This window comes from the organism of the source record quoted next, unplaced genomic scaffold, assembly GCF_019419815.1.
Source record: "Pyrus x bretschneideri cultivar Hongxiangsu unplaced genomic scaffold, Pyrus_bretschneideri_v1 Contig22, whole genome shotgun sequence".
In the NCBI taxonomy this organism is placed as follows: Eukaryota; Viridiplantae; Streptophyta; class Magnoliopsida; order Rosales; family Rosaceae; genus Pyrus; species Pyrus x bretschneideri.
The window spans coordinates 5,228,879-5,249,713 of NW_025999524.1; the positions used below are offsets into that span (position 1 = coordinate 5,228,879).

A 20,835-nucleotide genomic window follows, 5' to 3' on the forward strand; every position below is an offset into this window, starting at 1 on the left:
GAGAGAGAGAGAGAGCGAGGGGTGAAGTTGTAAATGCAGAAGCCGCATGATCGCAGAGTGTGTGGGTGTGTCAGAGATCGGACGGCTGTTATTTACATGCAGGTGCATAGTAACTAGTAAGCAGAGAAGCCTAGGCTACCACCGGATGTTGGGCCTCCCAAATCAGAGGGCTTAGGTTAAGCTTGGTCTGAGTTTGGGGTCCACGAGTAGACCACTTGTGATGACGTGGCTTGGTACAGCTGGATTCAACGGTTATATTCCGGACAGTGTCCAGTTTTTATTTTATGTTTTTATCTTTTTTTTGTGTGTATTTATATTTATAGAAAATGGGCAGCCCCGTGAGATACGATGGATATTTGATTGTCCTTTTTTCGCAACGAGGAAGCGATCGCATCCGTATTAAGGTACTGTAACACTCGACTAAAAGTAAATAGAATATAATGCAACATAAAAACATAATACGTATTTTGGAGGTGTCAAAACATCTGAATGTCCTAAGAGTCAACTCGAGACGATATATGTCAAATATAAAATGTATTTAGGAGTTTGACGAATTCAAAGTATGGAATTTTTTTTAATTGATAAAATCAAATCAAATTCTAAGACAAAACCCAACCTAAGCTAAAAGCCATTTTTTCCCTTTTATTCCCTCCTCAAACCCAACTCAACCCAACCTAAATGTTTGGGCTAAAAGCCAAAAGTCAAATATCCCCTAAAAATTAGCTCAGGATTCGGTGTGGGCCCCACCAGTGTGATTGAAAAGTGGGCTGTGAAACCCACTTGTCGATCCCTCACCTGCCAACGCGCGGAACGCGTTAGAGACAATCACAGCTCGACCCCACCCACGTGGGCTTGTACCCCACGCGTCGGATAGCCTAACAGCTATATTTGTGATCCAACGGCCATATTAAAGGGGCCGTTGGTTAATCTAACATCCTAAATTCAAACAAATTTTTTTTAGTTTTATATTTATATATTTATTAAATCCAAAGGCTAAGATGAATATAATCAAATCAAACGGTAAAATAAAGATGTAACGGTCCAAATTTTAATGCAACGGCTAAAATATTTAACTCAAGAATAATTTACGATTTAGTGATTTTTCAATATTTATGAGAATCTAAATATTTTTAGGTTAAAATGTTCATAAAATTAATTTATGATAGTGTACATAATTTATTTTCTTAAAAAAGTTACTTTAAAAGAAAACGTTAGCCTAAATTTATTATTTAATAATCTCAGGTTAAAAAATTCATGCCATAAGGGTTAGACCAGAAAAGTTGTTTCAAGGTTGAAGATGGTCTAACGGTACAGGCAGCATGACGTCAGCTAACCATTGCTAGCTAGCGTCATGCTAACGTTAGGTAACCGTTGGCATTCAAATGGGTATTTTGGTCCAAGTAAAAAAATAAAAATAAAAATTTCAACAGATTATTAATTAAACTTTTTATAAAAACAGAAATAGAGGGAATTACTAATTAGCATTAGTGACGCTGACCGAGCTCTGTGTGTATATGTCATTCGGGGCCCTCAAATGCCCAACCATACAGTATTCTCCCAATACAAAACCGAAGCGCCTCCGCCAACCTGAAAAAACTGAAATTCTGCGACCTCCTCCGCCACCGTCTCACTCTCTTCAGTTCCTCCCTTCTCTTCGCTGGAGCTCCGATTGGCATGAGCTGAAAACAATGGATCAAAACCAGCGACCATCGTCCTCGGCGTCAGCTGCCTCGCGAGCTTACCAGTTCCACCCCGCACGTGCCGCAATTGTCAATCTCTTCGACCTCTACTTAGGAGTGAGTTCAATTTGCACTCGCTCTCTATTTTTGTTAAAATTTGTAATTCAATTTAATCTGAAATTAAGAAATTTGCATGCTTTTTCGCAGAGAAGTAGCCGCCAAAAACCTGATGATTCAGTTCGGGAGCCTCCGTAAGTGTGTAATTTTACTGAAAGATTTGTTTTTTTGGTTGCGTAATTAGTTCAAATTAGATGAATTTAATTTAAGTTAATGTTGTTTTCTGGTTAGAGATTATAATTTTTGGTTCCGATTTCTCAAACTTTACAGTTGATTTGATAGTAGTGATAAAAGAAAAAATTTTGAGTTGGAAAAAACCGAAAAGTCAATTTTTTGAAGAAGTTAGTGTTGTGGATTCTTCAGGAACAAGTCACAGAAGCGTGTACTTGCTCTTAATCGAGAGCTTCCACCTCGAAACGAGCAGTTCCTACTAGATTTTGAACAACTGCAGAGCCAGTTTCCTGTAAGTTGCACAATTTGAAACTTGCAGTTCTTGGTATCGTTGTTGTTGGGAGTTTATTACTTTAAGGTAGTAGTTCTGATGTTGTTGTTCCATGTGTTTCAGGACCAAGATCAACTGCGCGTCGTGACTGAGTCTGTACTTATATCTCTAGTTGTGCAATGTAGTAATCATGCGCCACGGGCGGAGTTTCTTCTCTTTGCTCTAAGGAGCTTGTGTACTATAGGTCACATTAACTGGGATAGTTTTTTGCCGTCCCTTCTTTCTTCGGTTTCCACAGCAGAAATGTCAGTTGGTCAAGGGAGTCAAGCAATGCCTGCTGTTTCACCGCAGTCTGTTATGCTTCCATCTTCGAATGCAATCCCCAATTCTTCTAATTTTCAATCTTCGACTCCCGCCTCTCCATTACCTTCAGTGCATGGCATTGGTTCCCCCACCCAGTCTGCTATCGAACCATCATCTATGTCACCAGTTAAATCATCTGATGTAGCCTCCAATGGACAGCAGGCTACGGCAAGGTTCAATTCATCTATAAGAGATAATGCCATAAGCAGTCTTCGTCAGCTGTGCTGCAAGATCATTTTAACTGGACTTGCATTTAATTTAAAACCAGTTACTCATGCTAACATCTTTTCCCATATGCTTAATTGGCTGGTTAATTGGGACCAAAAACAACTTGGGGTTGATGAACCTGATGGTGTAAGATCCTGGAGACCTGGAAAGGCGCTAGTTGAATGGCTACATAGCTGTTTGGATGTGATTTGGCTTTTGGTTGATGAGGATAAATGCCGAGTGCCCTTCTATGAATTACTGCGGAGTGGGTTGCAATTTATGGAGAATATACCTGATGATGAAGCCTTATTTACTCTAATCTTGGAGATCCATAGGAGACGAGATATGATGGCCATGCACATGAAAATGTTAGATCAACACCTACATTGCCCTACGTTTGGGACTCATCGGATTTTCACACAGACAACTCCTAGTGTTTCAGGAGAAGCAGTAGCAAGCTTGCGGTATTCACCAATCACATATCCAAGTGTTCTGGGAGAACCATTGCATGGAGAGGTGATGAATTTATCTACGAATTCATTATTTGGTAATGGAAGTTTTAGCATATATCATGTTTATGCAATAATCAGTATCATTAGATGATGATAAGAAGATGATATGTAACAATAAAATTTGTAAAATAAATGATGTTCTCCGCCAAGCATGATTTCTGTATCTATGCTACTTCTTTAGGGATCTATTTTTGGGGCTATAATCTGGAATTCCTTTGCTTTTGCTGGTGTAGGAACTTGCAACTTCAATTCCAAAAGGAAGTTTGGATTGGGAGAGAGCTCTGCGTTGCATCAGGCATGCTCTATGTACTACTCCATCACCTGACTGGTGGAAACGGGTGCTGCTTGTTGCCCCTTGCTACAGGTCTTCTTCTCAAGCGCCTACTCCTGGTGCTGTTTTCATCTCTGAAATGATTTGCGAGGCAACAATTGATAGAATTGTTGAGCTATTAAAGTTGACCAATTCAGGTAATATTATCTTCATTGTAAATTAATAAGATTAGCCATTTCTTATCTGTATTGCTCTTTTACAGATATTGTAGACCTTCCTTTTTCTTCTTACCAAGTCTTTTTAGTACTACTCTATAAATTATTTTATCCGAATTTTTATTTTTTTATTTTATCGTACTTTTAAATTTGTGATTCTGCCTGCTTGTGTAATGATTGCTTTTTTTTTTAGTAAGCTAATGCTTATATCTTGTTCCTTGCAGATATTAATTGCTGGCAAGAGTGGCTTGTCTTTTCGGATATATTCTTTTTTCTTATTAAAAGTGGCTGTATTGATTTTGTTGATTTTGTGGACAAGCTAGTTTCACGCCTTACCGAGGGTGACCAACAAATTCTTAGGACAAATCACGTCACTTGGCTTCTTGCTCAAATTATACGGGTTGAACTTGTGATGAATGCTCTAAATCAAGATGCTAGAAAGGTTGTCCTTGAAAAGTGGAGTCCACTGTCTTTCGACTAAAGTCACATAATTTGTCTTACTTCTTGCAATTTCTTTTGTCTATTTCGCTGCACTTACTAAATGTGGGCATTATTCCACTTTTTTCCCGAAGAATGACATCTGTCATTTTCATTTGTGTTTCCTCCGTAATTTGAGACTACTTGATCGTGTCGTATTTATAGCCTGTAGCTTTACTGATTGTAGGTGGAGACAACACGAAAGATCCTATCATTTCATAAAGAAGATAGGAGCTCAGATCCAAATAGTCCTCAAAGTATCCTGCTGGACTTCATAAGCAGTTGCCAGAATTTACGTATTTGGTCATTGAACACAACAACTAGAGAATATCTGAATAACGAGCAGCTTCAAAAAGGAAAGCAAATAGATGAATGGTGGAGGACAGCAAGCAAAGGTATATTCCACTCCAGAAGTATTACAAATTGACATTTTCTGGCAACGAAATCATGAATGATTGTTATAAAATTGCCTGTATGCGACAATATTATAAAACTTAGTAAATTCTATAATAGGACATTTTCCTGGAAATCTTGTGAACTTGTAACTGTTGGTTTCTATTTCAGGGGATCGAATAATGGATTATATGAATATGGATGAAAGGTCAATTGGGATGTTTTGGGTTGTGTCTTACACTATGGCACAGCCAGCTTGTGAAACTGTGATCAATTGGTTATCCTCTGCTGGAGTTGCAGAGTCATTACCCGGAACAAACCTACAGTCCAATGAGAGGTTAATGGTTATGCAGGAAGTATCTCCACTGCCGATGTCCTTGTTATCTGGCTTTTCAATGAACCTATGTTTAAAGCTGGCGTATCAAATGGAAGAATCTTTATTTTCTGGGCAGGTACTCTCTTTTTTTTCTTGCTTAACTTGCCATTTTCAGCTTGGAAATAGGCCTAAATTGGTTACATATACTTGTTGGTAATTGAAACTTTTGTTCATTTATTGATGTATGCCTGCCAAAGGATACCAGAGGCTGCAGGCTGTAAGAACATGGAGTACATGTACATAGCATAATGACGGGGAAGGGGAAAAAGAAAAATAAAGGAGTTGACCCCTCCCCCTCTACTCTCTCTCTCTTTCTCTCTCTATATTTCTCTCTCACACACACATCTTGCACTTTATGGAGTGTTTCATGAATCTTATTTGTTTACCTTGATAGAAATCATGGTATTCTAATTTGAGATTTGTGCATAGCCGGAAGAAATTTATATTTGAAGCTATGGTTTTTTACCATGGATCTGAGAGTGGCTAATCAGTGGGATTTTTTTTTTTTTTTTTGTATATAGCAACCAACCTATTATTTACTCTTTTTGAATTGTCTTTTGACTTATTTTCTTATATTTTAAATGCAGGTTGTACCTAGTATTGCAATGGCTGAAACATATTGTAGGCTGCTACTCATTGCACCTCACTCATTATTTCGTTCTCATTTCAATGTAATTTTCTTTTAATTCTAAGGTTTTCGTTGCTTCTCTGATTAAATGTTTCTTGTGTTTTTTCACAAATGAACATGCATTTTAATAATATACTCCCCACAAGGGCACTTAACTTGAATTCTTAAGGGTCAAAAGCTATGAGGTTAGCCCTTTTCCTAAGCAGGCAAAACTTGGCCTCAAGTCTCTAGTATAACTCCTTGAAATATTACTGTCAGGTTTGTTGACACCTTAGAAAATCAGCACTTTACTGAATAAGCTAAATCAAATGGAACGTATTAAAGCTCCATGTTGACTTTTTTTCCTTCTCTTGTGGGGGTAATTAAAGGTGATGTATGTATGGTCGGTCTTCCAGATATATCTTTGACGTTCACCTTCACCTACATTTGTGTAACTATTTGTTGATTTGGTTACTCTGGATAAGTCTTTGCAGCCTTAACTTGTAGTTTATACCCCCTACCCTCCCTCTCCCTTTTTTTATTATCCTTGTCACTTTAAGCACCATTTGTCGTATGTTTAAAATCTAATATCCTTGTCCATTTTTGAAACAGTACTGTTGTAACCTTTTACGTTTCATCTTGTATTGTGATATTTATTTATTCTGTTTCTCAGCATTTGGCTCAAAGGAATCCCTCAGTATTGAGCAAGCCAGGCGTAACTCTTTTAGTGCTTGAAATTTTGAATTACCGTTTGCTTCCACTTTACAGGTGATTATTTGTATTATCCATATGCTGAAATTACACCTCTTTCAAGTTAAGTATAATTTTCAAAGATATGGTGCGACTCTCTTGGCTTCAGATGCTGTAAATGTTGACTTTATATTTCTTTCATCTGCAATATGATGCCACTGCAAGTTAAAATTTATAAGTTGTCACATCTTCCATATAGGTACCAAGGAAAAAGCAAAGCCTTGATGTATGATGTTACAAAAATAGTTTCTGCTCTAAAATCAAAACGTGGAGACCATCGTGTATTTAGGTTGGCTGAGAACTTGTGTATGAATCTTATTCTGTCTTTGAGAGACTTTTTCTTTGTGAAAAGGGAAGGGAAGGTATATACTGCATTTTCCAAAACAAAACCCTTTTTTTGTTTAAATTTCATAGACGAGCTGAAATGTAATTGTGTGCATTGTTAATCTTTGGCAGGGTCCAACTGAATTCACAGAAACTTTGAATCGAGTAACTGTTGTCACTCTTGCGATCATCATTAAGACACGAGGAATAGCTGATGCTGATCATCTGCTTTATCTTCAAACCATGTTAGAGCAAATATTAGCCACTAGTAATCACACATGGTCAGAGAAAACACTACGCTATTTCCCTTCGCTTCTTCGTGATTTTTTGATCCAACGGATTGATAAAAGGGGCCTGGCAATTCAAGAATGGCAGCAGGTTTATTGTTGCTCCCTTAGTTTTTCGATTTTGTAGTGTTTGTGTTGTTCAGCTGTAACATCTTTTTTTTTTTTTTCTTTTTTTTTTTTTTTTTTTTTTTCTGCTGTCAAACTTCAGATTCCATTGACATTTTCCCCCTTTCTTAAAGATGATTTTATTATCCTACCGGACTGAATAGAATCTTCTGTACTTAAACTATTAACTTCTACTTAATTACATTGTCTATCATGAATATTTCTTAGATATACATAATGATGAAAGATCCTTTTTGCAGGCAGAAACCACTGTAATTAACCAATGCACCCAGCTTTTGTCACCTTCCGCTGATCCTACATATGTAATGACCTATATCAGTCATAGTTTTCCTCAACATCGACAATATCTATGTGCTGGTGCATGGATTCTGATGCAAGGGCACCCAGAAAACATCAACAGCCTAAACTTAGTAAGTTTAATGTATTATGAATAACACCATGATTGGTGTTTATCACTCGCTCTCAGAACCTCGAAGTTTTGGCAGGGTTCTTTTGATATTGCCTAGGACACTGTTGCTTAGTCTCTTCCTTATATGGTTTCAGGCACGCGTCTTGAGAGAGTTTTCTCCTGAGGAAGTATCATCTAATATTTATACAATGGTGGATGTTCTGCTTCATCATATTCAGTTGGAACTGCAGCACGGCCATTCTTTGCAGGTCCGTCAGTTGTTCCTAGGTTTTTCATTCACAATCCTGTGTTTTGCATGCCTGTGGAGTTGTTTTTACTGACATTTTATTCATTTCTTTTTCAGGACCTTTTATTGAAAGTATGTGCAAACCTAGCATTTTATATTTGGACCCATGAGTTGCTCCCTTTGGATATTTTGCTCCTGGCACTTATTGATCGTGACGATGACCCCCATGCTCTACATATCGTGGTACGTGCTTTCAACTTATTAAAAAGAACAAGGGTTAATGTGAGAATTCCACTTTTATTTATTAAACAAACTGATCTGGAAATTTACTACAATGCAAGATACGTTCTTGATGCAATTATGTGCTAATATGTGATGCAGATTAGTCTACTTGATAGGCAAGAACTTCAACAAAGGGTGAAACAACATTGTTCGAATCGAGGTCCCCCTGAACACTGGCTTGTCTCTGCACCCTTTAAGCGAGTTGAATTGCAAAAGGCCCTCGGGAATCATCTATGTTGGAAGGACAGGTTGCATTTGTTAAATATTTTTCTTTCTTATTTTTGGGGTTTGAAGTTGGTATGGTTTTTATGCTAAGATAAGAATCATAACATAGAAGCTAAACTTTGTGAATCGCTAAAGCATATATTCACTTACATGGTCTTTTATGTTATGCAGGTATCCCACCTTCTTCGATGATATTGCAGGGCGTTTGATCCCCGTCATTCCATTGATAATTTATAGACTAATTGAAAATGATGCCATAGATTCAGCTGATAGAATTCTGCTCATGTATTCTCCATTTCTTAAATACCACCCTTTAAGATTTACTTTTGTTCGTGACATACTTGCATATTTTTATGGCCATCTTCCCGGAAAGCTTATTGTCCGAATATTGAATGTACTCGAAGTCAACAAGGTAAAGACTTTGCTCTCCTTTTTATTCTTTTGGTAATCAGCATTGACTTTTTAGTACTATTTTCCTCCAGTTACTTTATTAACTCCAAGTTTGTTTCAGATCCCATTTTCTGAGTCATTCCCGGTGCATATGAATAGTGCCATGTGCCCACCTGCCGATTACTTTGCAAGTCTCTTACTGGGACTAGTGAATAATGTCATTCCCCCATTGCATAACAACTCAAAATCTGGAACGAGTGATGCTTTAAATAATTCAATGCGTGCCCCACCTAATAAGACTCCACCACCGTCTCAGTCTGGGCAAGCAAATGTTTTCGACGGCCAAAAAGCATTCTACCAAATTCAGGATCCAGGCACATATACTCAGCTGGTTCTTGAAACAGCAGTAATTGAATTGCTCTCTCTTCCTGTATCTGCATTCCAGATTGTATCATCACTTGTTCAGATTGTCGTCAATATACAACCAACATTAATTCAATCCAGCAATGGCCTGCACGGAGCTCCAAGTGGTGTTGGGCAAGGCTCCATTTTACCAACATCCCCTTCGGGCGGAAGCACAGATTCCTTGGGCACGAGCAGGTCACCTGCTTCAGTATCAGGAATAAATGCATCTAACTTTGTTTCTCGAAGTGGTTATACATGCCAACAATTGTCTTGCTTATTGATCCAAGCCTGTGGTCTACTACTGGCTCAGCTGCCTCCTGATTTTCATGTCCAACTCTATCTGGAGGCGTCGCGTATAATAAAAGAAACGTGGTGGCTCACTGATGGCAAAAGGTCAATGGGGGAACTGGACTCTGCTGTCGGTTATGCTTTGTTGGATCCAACATGGGCTGCTCAAGACAATACCTCAACTGCCATTGGTATGCTACGATATATGCAATGGTTATTTACTGATAAACCTTGTTTAACTTCCCTGTGCGAGAGTTTATATAGTTAACTCTGTCACGATTCCAGGTAATATTGTCGCGCTGCTTCATTCGTTTTTCAGTAACCTCCCACAGGAATGGCTAGAAGGGACCCATCGTATCATCAAACATCTCAGGCCAGTGACTTCAGTTGCAATGTTGAGAATAGCATTCCGGATCATGGGTCCATTGCTCCCTAAACTAGCCAATGCGCACGCCCTCTTCAGCAAGGTACAAAAATTCACTTATTCGGAACTTTTATTACAATTTCGTTAAAGCTTTCAATCATTTCCAATGCGTATTTGAATGTCATCAAATTAAAGGTGATATGTATTAATAAATTTTCTATCCTTTGTTGCTTAATCATTGCCATCACCTGTTTCAGACCCTGTCATTGATTTTAAGTATGATGGTGGATGTCTTTGGGAAGAACGTACAGCCACCGACTCCTGTCGAGCCATTAGAAATAGCAGATCTTATGGACTTCTTGTAAGTGCTTCTCTGTCATTGAAACTAACAAATTTTCTGTTTGTGGTTTGATATAGCTGTTGTTTAGTAGTGCCTGACGATAGCTAACCACACATAACCCGTTGTGTTTCTCAGCCATCACGTCGTCCACTACGAAGGGCAGGGAGGTCCCGTGCAGGCTAACAGCAAGCCCAGACCAGAGGTCTTAGCTCTTTGTGGAAGAGCTGCGGAAAGTCTGCGTCCGGACATACAACACCTTCTTTCCCACTTAAAACCCGACACGAATTCTTCCATTTATGCTGCTACGCATCCCAAGTTGAACCAGAATTCATCGTAAGTTTTCGGGTTCTTTAGCAATTCTCATAAGCTGATAGCACGATTTTTGAGATAATTATAGAAAACTAGAGAGGACGTTCCTCTTTAGAGTATGTAAAGTCGTGTATGTAACCAGCGAAAGGCAGGCTTTAGGTGGATTTCGTGTATGTTTTCATAAAGAAATAATGTCAATATTGTTTATTCACCCAAAGTATTTTTTTTATATTCGAGCGATATTATAATCTAATTTATTGTTGTATCACGATCACACGGGAGTATGGGATAGTGTTTGCATTTCAGAAACGTTTCTTGTGTCATAGGTTCTATAGGAACTGGACGATACTATTTGGTCAAATATAATAGAATGAAAAAATTTGTGACCACCAAAAATATTCTGTTCTTTTACAATCGTATTCGTATCTGCTCCTCGATATGCCACCACGGTGTTTGAAATAAATATTAAAAAGCGTGATGATATGTATTTTAATTTTTCACATGACATTGCATTATTACATCGAGATGTCACAATGCAAAGAAATCTCTATACATTGACATTAAACTTGTAACTCACAAAACTTGATTTAAGACCCTTTATTTACATTAGTAGAGAAAAATACTACAGTTTAATTGTATCTATTTATTTCTCCATATTACCCAGTAATTACAGTGTCGCGTGTTCAGCTTTTAGTATTTTTTCATTAAATATAAACAATACTTAACGAAAATTAATCGTACAAATTATAATAAACAGATAAAATATAAAGAAGATGATGGAAGATGCTCCCCACACATCCGGATAACAGACATAGCAGGACTGCTCTTTTACATTGCCCCTTCAGTAAACGAGGTGGGGTCCGCGGCATATGTGGACTAGACATACCCTACTCGTCACGTCGCTACAAAAGCGGAGAACGGATCATCTTCATAGATAAGCAGTCAAAGCTTTTTTATCAAACAATTCGGATCATTGATTGATGTGCAAGTCAAATTAAGATAGTCGATTGTGTGTTATGGGTAAGAAAAATGAATTAATAAAAACCATTGAATTAAATTTATGTGATCAAGATTGTTTGATGTGAAAACTCTGGCTCCTTAACTCCGAAGAAAATCCGTTCTCATGTGAATGCTTAGACGATATTGCACGTTATTGTGGGGACACCCACTGACTCATGTCCAGCAATTATTGTCCCACCAGTCAAACTCAGTCTCTACCAAAAATAATGTCGTTCCAAACGTGAATATATGTTACCATCAGTCCAGTCTAGTTCAGTTTCCCACGACTCACGCCTACACTGCCCTTGTAACATCGCGTCAAGTATCACCTTGTGATTCGTAATCCAAACCTACACCCTCATGTTTTGCCACTCCTGTCTTTTTTGGGCGAGTCTTGCCGAATAATCTATGGTCGAAATATCATAAGCTCGAGTTGTAAAATACGAGAAGTCTTGTTAACTTAAAAATTGTCTTTATCGTGTTTCTTTTGTTGAGGATAAATCTTGACACAACAAAAATATTACTCTTTTGTAACAAAAAGAATACGAATTCGAGTTGCGAAAACAGCTTCATGCTTTAGTTGAAAGGTTGAACATTTTTATTAATTTAAAACATATGTTTAGTTATTTTCACAACTGAACAATAATAATAATAATAACAATAGAAATTTATATATTACACAAAGTTGTTCGTTCAACATTACAGAGTCAGATACGGGGAAAAGGATCCGACTAGCATCATCAAAAAAAAAAAAAAAAAAGGTGGGGTGCCAAAACCCTACAAAACACTTCGGGACTAAACTTAAATTCTAAAACAGTAAGGATAACTGTTATTTTTCACAAAGAATGACAATGTGATTTGCATATTTAACTTGTACTACGCAAAATTTGAAATAATTATCCCTTCTGCTTTAAGCATCAAACATCATCGTTGTTCTCCTTGTTGACCGAAATTCACTCGGTTGGATTTCGGAGTGCCATATTCCGGTGATTTCTTGTCGAAATTGTATGGTGCTGCACTCATCACCCTGCACAGACGAAAACAGAAGTCGATATATTATTAGCTGTCCAATTCCAATCAGATTTATTAATCTGCCCGCGTTTCTATTTGAGGTAATAAGTTAGGTCAGCTGTTTAGATTTTCCTCGAAAAGTATAGTAACCTTTACAAAAAATCCAATCAAAGGCAACTCAACTCAAGCAGGACAGCGGCCAGATGGAAACATCGAGCCCTCGCACTACTAAAATTTTCCAAGGCACGAGGTTCTCCGGTCCTCATACCATATGTGCCATTCACGAGATAACCTCAGCAAAAATAGCCAACTCTACAGACCATAGGTTCTTATGTACAAAACAAAGGCCCTAATTCTTACTCTGATGGACCCTGAGCAATTCATAATAGTTTCCAAAATAATATAGTTGGAATGAACGAAAATTACCTTTCCTTGCGCTTCTCTAAAAATCGAGCCAAGGAAGCTTTGCGAGCCTGTGGAACATCTGTACAGAAAAGCATATGCCAGTTTAGATGGCAAACATTGTCCAATCAAGGGGGGGAAAAAGGGCAAAAGGTTGTGATCACATATCTGAGATTGCACACAAAAAATACTCCTAAGTTAAGAACCAACTTTCAATAAGAGTATCATACCAGAAGGAACTATAGAAGGAGCCTCCATTTTGTTAACAGGACTGGTTGGACGTCCGGTCGTTCTAGCTGACATTAGTTCATCAGTGCTGGTGGACCCACTTACTGACTGGGCACCAGTATGTGAAGAAACAGATAAGGGGCTAGAAAGAGCAGATGGGGGTATATTTGCAGGCTGATTCACAGCAACACCGTCTTCCACCGCCAACTTTGCACTCGGTGCTTGAGCTTTGGGCTGTGCAGCACTCGAGGAGTTAGAACAACTGTTTCCAGCCAAAAGCATCAGTGCCTGAGCCTGAAAAGACATCCCTAAACAATTTTAGAGCTGACTTAAGACCCAATAGAAGGTTGTCAACAAGAAAAGCCTGTGTTTTCATGTGCGCGCTGGGCACGTGTGTCTGTGTGTGTTTGACCTATAGAGTGAGGGAGGGTACCTTCTCAGGGGAGATATCATCATAGACATTCACAGTACCAGCGTAAAAGATTGTCAATTGTGAAGGAGACCCAGAGGTCTTGACTTTGTTCCTACAAAGAATGTTTTAACAAACCTCAGAATTCAATTGTTTTGATGAAATGGTCGGCCAAGGACTCGAGCATAATATTAAAAATTACCATGGCTCAGTGATCCCAGCAATGGAACCACCTGTAACGGGAAGAGCTGAAATTGGAGCCGTCTGCTTCATGGTAGTGGTGGAAAAATTCTGACCAGTAGTAGTAAAGTGATTCTTCAAGTAAGGCTTGCTCATTAGAACAGAAATCCCTTGACTTGTAACTGAAATCATCTTCGTATCATGAGGACGGTGCACAGAATGCATATCACGTTGCCTAGGATAAGCTGTCAGAGAAAAATGAATCCCACCTTGCCTATCGTGATTGAAGTTCTTCTAGATAATAAAAAACACAAACCAATGAGGCGAAGGGCAGCAACAATACCAGAAGACACTATTTGATCCTAATCTTCCCAACACATCAATTATTTACGGCGGTGTTATTAACCAAATAATGAATCAAATCGATCTACAAGTCAAATATACAAAACACAAGAGAATGACACGATAATTAACCAACAACGGCGACAACATATACCTGAGATTCATATGTAGTTTGTTTTCGACAAAGGTCAAATGCATCCGCAGAGATGGAAGACAAGAATGAATCAGGTACCATTTTTTTAGTCCTATCATCTTGAGCAGCTTTGAAGGACATAAACTGAGGAACTGCAGAGACGTTGTTTGGAAAGGGCCAATGTGCCCTTCCACCTCTTCCATACCCTAAACATTACAAACAAATAAATAAAAACAATCACATCTTAAAGATAAATTGTTCACTGTTTGTTAACAGAGCGATATTTTAATTAATCTAATCAAACTACGGGGATGGATAAGGTTCTAAAAGACACTAGGCGCTAGTCGGGTGGTGAGCTGGGGCTTAATGCCTTGGCAGACTAGGCAGATTTAACTAAGTTCATTATATTTCATGTAAATAAGTGTATGTTTATACTTAAAATATATATAATTTCATTATAAATTATAAAATAAAATGACACATATATTATGAAGTATTGGAATATAATGAAAACATAGAGAACAAGCATAGTATTCAACAAGTTTCTTACAATTTATTGAAAAAAATAAAATGCAAAATGAAAGTTATCTATTTTCTGCTTAAGTTGCAGCATAGGCGGATGTCTAGATGGGTATAGGCGGGCTAGGCGGGTGTATGTGGTCTAGGCGGACGCCTCAGCAAGTTTAAAGGTTTTTTCTTAATTTTCAAATAACTAGACATTAATCAAAACAGTGGCTAGCCACCTAGCGTCCAGGTTAGGCGGGGATTTTTCACATACATGCTAAGTAAACCAAATTCAAATATAGACAAACCATAAAAAAAACAAGCATTATGTACCTTCTACTAAAATTCAAACCATTTAATCATTTCTAATAACTTACCAGCTATGCAAATTTAAAATTGATCAACTCCAATTGAACTAGAAAATAACATATAATTCATAGACCAAAAGCTCAAAAATTCCAAATTTAAAAATTTGAAAACCTGAAAACTTTCTGTGACTAAAAGACAAATGGGAATATCACAGACCTGGGTCTTTGCCGCCATCGTTGTTGGTCTCCTCCTTCACCACAACCACCGGCTCCCTTGAGTTCAAACCCAAGAAATCTCTCTCCATCTCAGCGGCCCACCACAATCACTCAAAAAGAAAAAAAGCAAACAAAAAAGTCGACCTGAAAAAAAATCTAACACAATAAATCCTTCAACCAAAATCCCGAGCTATCTGAGAGTTATAAGGAAAATACTTCCGCCTTCAGTAAACAAAATATAAAGAAATTACAAGGTCCCGAGTCTGGAGAGAGAAGGAAGAGAGAGAGAGAGAGAGGAGAGAGAGAGAGAGGGACTTTGCTTTGACAAGGAACTGAGAGTAATGGAAACACGTGGGGGAAACGTTCGAGCAACACGGATTGGTTCCCAGTGCCACCTGCGAGTGGATAAATAAGCGGTGGCGCAACATTGCACCACGTGATTAGATTGATAATTGATTGGATAACCTCCTGAACAAATAGATAGGCATTTATGTCGTACATTGAATATAATAATACAAAAGAGCTGTTATTCTCATCTCAGTGTCTTATATTTCCATCTATTTTTTTATGAATTTTTAATAAGGCCCTTAGTTACCCCTTTTTGCCTTATTTTTTTTTTATATAAAAAATAAAAAAGAAAAGTTTGGGCTTGATAACTCGCACGCTATGTTTAGATGATTTGTCTCCCTTAAATCCTAACTCATCATTCTCATCTACTTTCATTCAGAGAAAGCGAAAAGAATGAACTTAGAAGATGATGTTTCTATGGAAAAAGTAGATGACTATATTTCTATCGAAGAAGTAAAAGATAACTTTATGTGGATCATCTTGATTTGTCCACATCGTATAATTGAAGCATAGTCATGTGACTTTTTATCTCTAATTATATATATATATATTAAGGGTTATTTTAGGAATAATAGTGGGTGAGAAAATAACATTTTAATTTTTTAACTTTTTATAATTGGTGTAAATATAAAGTGGATGAGAAAATAAAACAACGGAATGAATCTAGCAGCTCTCTAATACAATTAGTTAAAATTTTAAAAATAAAACTTCAGTCATTTGAATTGCAACACTTGATATACCGTGTACTGAAAAAGTTTCTCTAAGCATAAGAGTCTAGCCAATTATGAATGCGATTCATTTTCTTGGATTGATTTATTTGTGTGATAAGTCTAAAAAGTGAGTATATATGGTACTCTTTAATGAGTACGTAAGTATTATTCAAAAGATAACACTGCACTCACTAATTAAAGGTTAATCGACCTTCCTAGTTCCTACCGTGAGTAGTGAGTATGCTATGCTCCAATTCATGTGTGATATTCGACCACGTTATTCATAGTATGCCTTCTATTTCTCCTCCTAGGAAATTTTGAGGCTCTCTCAATTCTGAGGCGTGACAGTGAGGTGACACGTGTCCCCCCATTCGTTTAATTTGTGAGTTGCACCACAAGAAGCCATCTGTTGCACAAGAAAAACGTTTTTTTCTGTTTTGATTTATTTGTATTTTTATATAAAGCATTGGCTCTTTTATTGTCCTTTTTGGTCCCATAAGATTTTGAGGTCTACATTGTAGATCTATAATCTGAACGTATGTGCACGTGATAGAGTACATATAATATCTAACCATTCTTTGTTTTCAAGTGCAATCAATATTTTAATGCAACAAACAACTTATTTAACCGCTATAGTTTGGATTGAAAAAATCTCATACATGAATTGGAGGTTAAAATTTTTGCCGTTTGTTACTAATAGCATCGATATTGTTTCAACTTAACACCCGTGCAATCAATAAGTGCAGATTTTATGCAAAATGCCTCAATACAGTTAAAAGTGAAACCATTTGATATAAGTTGTAATTTATTTTGTAAAATGACCGATGTCAAACTCTGCACATTACTCTTGTTCTAGCAAAACTCGATTCAAAAGTTGAGATTTTATCATAAAATTAATTATCGATACAGTTTATTATTTCTCCAATGTTGAAATTCATGCTAATACTCAAGTATTTGCATGGTTAAAAGAAATTTCAAGTTCGACTCACGATGTAAGGACGACACATACATATATATAATAGAGCGAAGTGGATACTAAATTATCCAACACTGCACAAGTAAAAGATTTCTTATTATGAATTTTACCATTCACAAAATCAATTTTGTACATTTCAATTTGAATTAAGAACTCCACTGCACAAACATAATATTCAGTATTTCGAGTGTTTTAATCATTAAATTTTGATTTTGGTATATTTTTAAATTCCAAGTCCCATAAGTATTTATCAGTTGAATTTTAAAGCTGTAACAAAGTAAAATTATTAACGCTAGCGGGGCCTAAAACAGTGACTAAAAAGTAATTAACAGCAAAACAATAACTGCATCAAAAATTACAAAGATCAAAATTCATTGAGATTTCTGCATTGGTAAATCAAAACCACAGAAAAATACATGCTTCATCTTATGTGCATATAAGGTGAAAAAATGGGTATCCAAAATGTAGTTTGGCTGAAGAATTACAAGGTGAACGGGAGAAGCAAATGCACGAAGATACTGACGGCTCAAACCTTACACAGGAGCAGCAGCTGAACCGCTCGTAAGTGGTTCACTTACCTCAAGGAGTTCATTACACAGCCCCGTGAAAACAACCGAATCTGTTTCGATGGGTTTGAACTTGACAAGAGCCGAGGGCATCAAATCCTCATCAGCTAGTGTTGCTGCTTTCTTTCCTGCTGCTGGAAAATGAGGGATCACCCGCCGTTTGAGGGCTACAGGATTTAACAGCTCGAATTCCAAACTAGGCTCTTTCAGCGCCGAGCTCACATACTGGTTCATCGAGAACCAGCAATAAGAAAAAGAATAAAAATTGTTGAACTATTGACTTGAAATAAATGCAGTAGTAAGGAACAATTTGCAGCCCGGCAGAACACTCAAACACGAATAGTCTATATGTATCATGTGTTGGATTTGTTTTCATTTCCCTCAATTTGGGCTGGCTACGTAATAATTTTCCAAGCAAACTTGTTCTAGACATCGAAGACTACATCTGTATTCGAACATCAAAAACTAAACATATTATGCAGCACAATACATGAAATCTCAAAAAGCGGGAGAAAATGCAGATTCCGATAGTTGTTGACAAGTTTGCTTGGAAAATTAGTACGAGAGCTGAAAAAGAAGCAGAAACTTGTTCCAACATATCTATACATAGACATGCACACTCCTACAGAATATTTATTTCACCCTGTTGTACTATATAAAACTTGCTATACTCTAGAATGACGATTGATCAAGAGATTAGGAGGATGGTAAAAGACTAACCTCGTACAAAGAGCTAGTTGGCTCCAATGGAGAAAAAACACCCTGGAGCACCACTCCATCGGGAAACTGGATCCGGATAACAGTTTTTCTGTATCTCCTTTTAGCAGCTTTTGCCTGCTTTTCCTTGAATGACTTTGGGATCAACATTTGTGAATCTTCAATCTTCTTCTTTCTCATTTCAGCTTCTCTTTTCAGCTCCGTAGCTGAGAGGTTGTAGAAAGATGCTGGTACCTCAATTCTTGCTGCCACACTTTCAGAGACCGAAAAGAAGACCCTCGTCTGCACAAGAAAAAAGTTTGGTGAACCAGAAAAAGTTAATTGAAAGAAATGGATGACATAAATCTGAAACAGGAAGCACTACAAATCACAAAACGAAGGGAATCCCGCAATATGAAATGCAGGGCGTATTTAACTTTAATAGTAAAAAAAATGGCAATACCAAACAACGGAATCATTTGACGTTATTAAACAGAGAATAAACGTAATATGAGCACTTATCTATAACCAGTTTGATCATTTCAATGATTACCAGAAATATAGAAAACTTAATGACAAGGACATTGGACCAGAACATTTTTTCTGATTTCCAACCACTTCGACATCAAGATGAACCTTAACATTGGAAATTTTCTGTATAATATCATCATTTTAACTTTTGTTTTGGGCTGAAGTGCTTTTATCATCATTTAACTGGAGTCTTCTGATGACTTTTTTGGTTTAAAATTGCCTTGATTTTTCTTTCAAAAGCCATCTTCATACCTGGTGATTGACTAAATGGAATTGGGCAAGCTATATGCTATTACGATAAGAAGTCACTTCTTTACATGCTGCCTTAGAGCCTACTTCAAAACCAGACTAGTTGACCAATTCCAATGAATGCGCAGGTAAGCGTTGTTGAAAATCAATGCAACAGTCTCCAGACTATCAATTGACTGATGAATCCTTTACCACCATAGGTTTGATCGCTTACGATTTTAAGTATTGCTTTCCAATCTTTTCAAGTTCCTAATCCAATCGATGCTGAGATTCTATAATCCTATCATAACATACATTTATAACTTTTGGGAAGGATATTCCCAAGACATAAAGTAAATGATCAACTATTATTAGCATGCGAACACTGCCATAAACGATGAAACAAAAATGAACAAGAAACCAAGGATAGACTGATAGTTAACATACCTGCCGGTCGACCTTCTTTGGTTCAACTGGTTCATCCACCTTCAATGAAGCAATGGATGCCGAAATATCTACTTCTTGTACCTTCGGCGGTTCCAGTAATGCTATTCCCCCTTTCATCAAATTAATTTGTTCTTCCTTTGGAACCTCCATGACCGCCCACATCTCCCCATCCTCCTCTTTCAATTCGAACCCCACAAACTCCAGCAACTCAATGCCTCCCACAACCTCACCAATGGCCTCCCTTATCTTCGGATTACTCATCCGAATCCTTCTAAACTTAACGTTCTCCGGTTCCTTAACTATATTCCTCAACAGCCTCAGAACAACCTCAACTGACCCGGCAGCCGGATTTCCCGAAGCAAAGGTACCAATGCGAGCTTCCAATTCGCTCCTCGACAACTCAGACCTGTTATCCGGCGACCCCGACACGCCAACACCCTCTACACTTTTGGTCTCCACCGTAGTATTAACACAGCTATCTACATGTACGGAGACCTCGTCTTCCGACCTAAAAGATTGCCCGCAAATCGGACATTCGAAGACATTTAGCGTAAACCCGTTCTGGGATCTCTTCCCCGGCGTGATCAGAGCGTCAAACGGATCAAACCCAGTTTCCGTTTTCCGATCAGGCTTCGAATCGATCGACGGCTCCGCCTTGCTCTGATCAGGAATTTGCGTTTTCTCCTGATCAATAATCTGCGTTTTCTGAGGCGAAGGCTTGGGATTTGGGAAGGCGACCGAAGAATTTGGATTCGAATTCGAAACGGGTTTGGGATGGGATTGGGGAGCCTGCTTAGGGCGAGTGAGGACCGAATCGGCAGGGCCGGAGGAAGAAGACGATCCCAAGACTCGGCCTTGGCCCTTGAATTTACCGGAGGACGAAGACGAGAAGGTATTCTTCATGAAGCCCTTGAACTTGTCTTTCATGTCACCCATATCGATGTATTGAAAGAAGAAGAAAAAGAGGAGCTGAATCGAATCCAATCAAAGGTTGATACGAAGCGGAATCGGGAGATGAAATTAGTGTTTGAGAGGGGGATCCTGGAAGGGAACGGGAAAAGCGTGGCGGATTGGATTGGATTGGACTGCACTGGATTAAGAATGAGGGATTAAGAGGAGGGGAAGTGCCTTGGTTGCTTCTCCCTTCCTGGTTGACTTTTGCTCCATTGGCCGGGGTTCGTTGGATAATTTTCCCCGCCAAACGGCCTTACGAGCTT

General features: G+C 38.0%; 3 protein-coding genes across 5 annotated transcripts; 1 reads left to right on the forward strand and 2 right to left on the reverse strand.

Annotated features, from left to right (window-relative positions):
• Window positions 1-1,648: 1,648 nt before the first annotated feature.
• LOC103943067 (mediator of RNA polymerase II transcription subunit 23) lies at window positions 1,649-10,595 on the forward strand. 2 transcript variants are annotated; one of them, XM_009353263.3, is made up of 21 exons: window positions 1,649-1,796; window positions 1,887-1,930; window positions 2,160-2,259; window positions 2,362-3,324; window positions 3,554-3,788; window positions 4,031-4,248; window positions 4,471-4,678; window positions 4,848-5,128; window positions 5,640-5,723; window positions 6,333-6,427; window positions 6,609-6,771; window positions 6,866-7,111; window positions 7,386-7,556; window positions 7,690-7,803; window positions 7,899-8,024; window positions 8,163-8,311; window positions 8,460-8,700; window positions 8,800-9,562; window positions 9,657-9,838; window positions 9,993-10,096; window positions 10,211-10,595. In XM_009353263.3, exons 1-21 carry the CDS (start codon window positions 1,689-1,691, stop codon window positions 10,410-10,412), a joined length of 4,797 nt encoding a protein of 1,598 aa, XP_009351538.1. In that variant the 5' UTR covers window positions 1,649-1,688; the 3' UTR covers window positions 10,413-10,595. The 2 variants fall into 2 exon arrangements, 1 of the variants encoding a protein (XP_009351538.1); XR_007258662.1 differs by lacking the exon at window positions 10,211-10,595 and having other exon boundaries at window positions 9,691-9,838.
• A 1,437-nt stretch (window positions 10,596-12,032) lies between these two features.
• LOC103943066 (protein TIFY 6A) lies at window positions 12,033-15,497 on the reverse strand. Of its 2 annotated transcripts, none has more exons than XM_009353262.3 (7): window positions 15,118-15,497; window positions 14,110-14,294; window positions 13,636-13,904; window positions 13,458-13,548; window positions 13,027-13,318; window positions 12,821-12,878; window positions 12,033-12,410 (listed from the first exon to the last, which is right to left on the reverse strand). In XM_009353262.3, the coding sequence occupies exons 1-7, from the start codon at window positions 15,203-15,205 to the stop codon at window positions 12,308-12,310; spliced, it is 1,086 nt and encodes a 361-aa protein (XP_009351537.1). In that variant the 5' UTR covers window positions 15,206-15,497; the 3' UTR covers window positions 12,033-12,307. The 2 variants fall into 2 exon arrangements, with proteins under 2 accessions (XP_009351537.1, XP_009351536.1); XM_009353261.3 differs by having other exon boundaries at window positions 13,636-13,907; window positions 15,118-15,496.
• Window positions 15,498-17,505: 2,008 nt separating this feature from the next.
• On the reverse strand, window positions 17,506-20,835 carry LOC103943065 (plant UBX domain-containing protein 2). The gene is made up of 3 exons (XM_048585227.1): window positions 19,619-20,835; window positions 18,437-18,715; window positions 17,506-17,941 (listed from the first exon to the last, which is right to left on the reverse strand). Exons 1-3 carry the CDS (start codon window positions 20,552-20,554, stop codon window positions 17,684-17,686), a joined length of 1,473 nt encoding a protein of 490 aa, XP_048441184.1. The 5' UTR covers window positions 20,555-20,835; the 3' UTR covers window positions 17,506-17,683.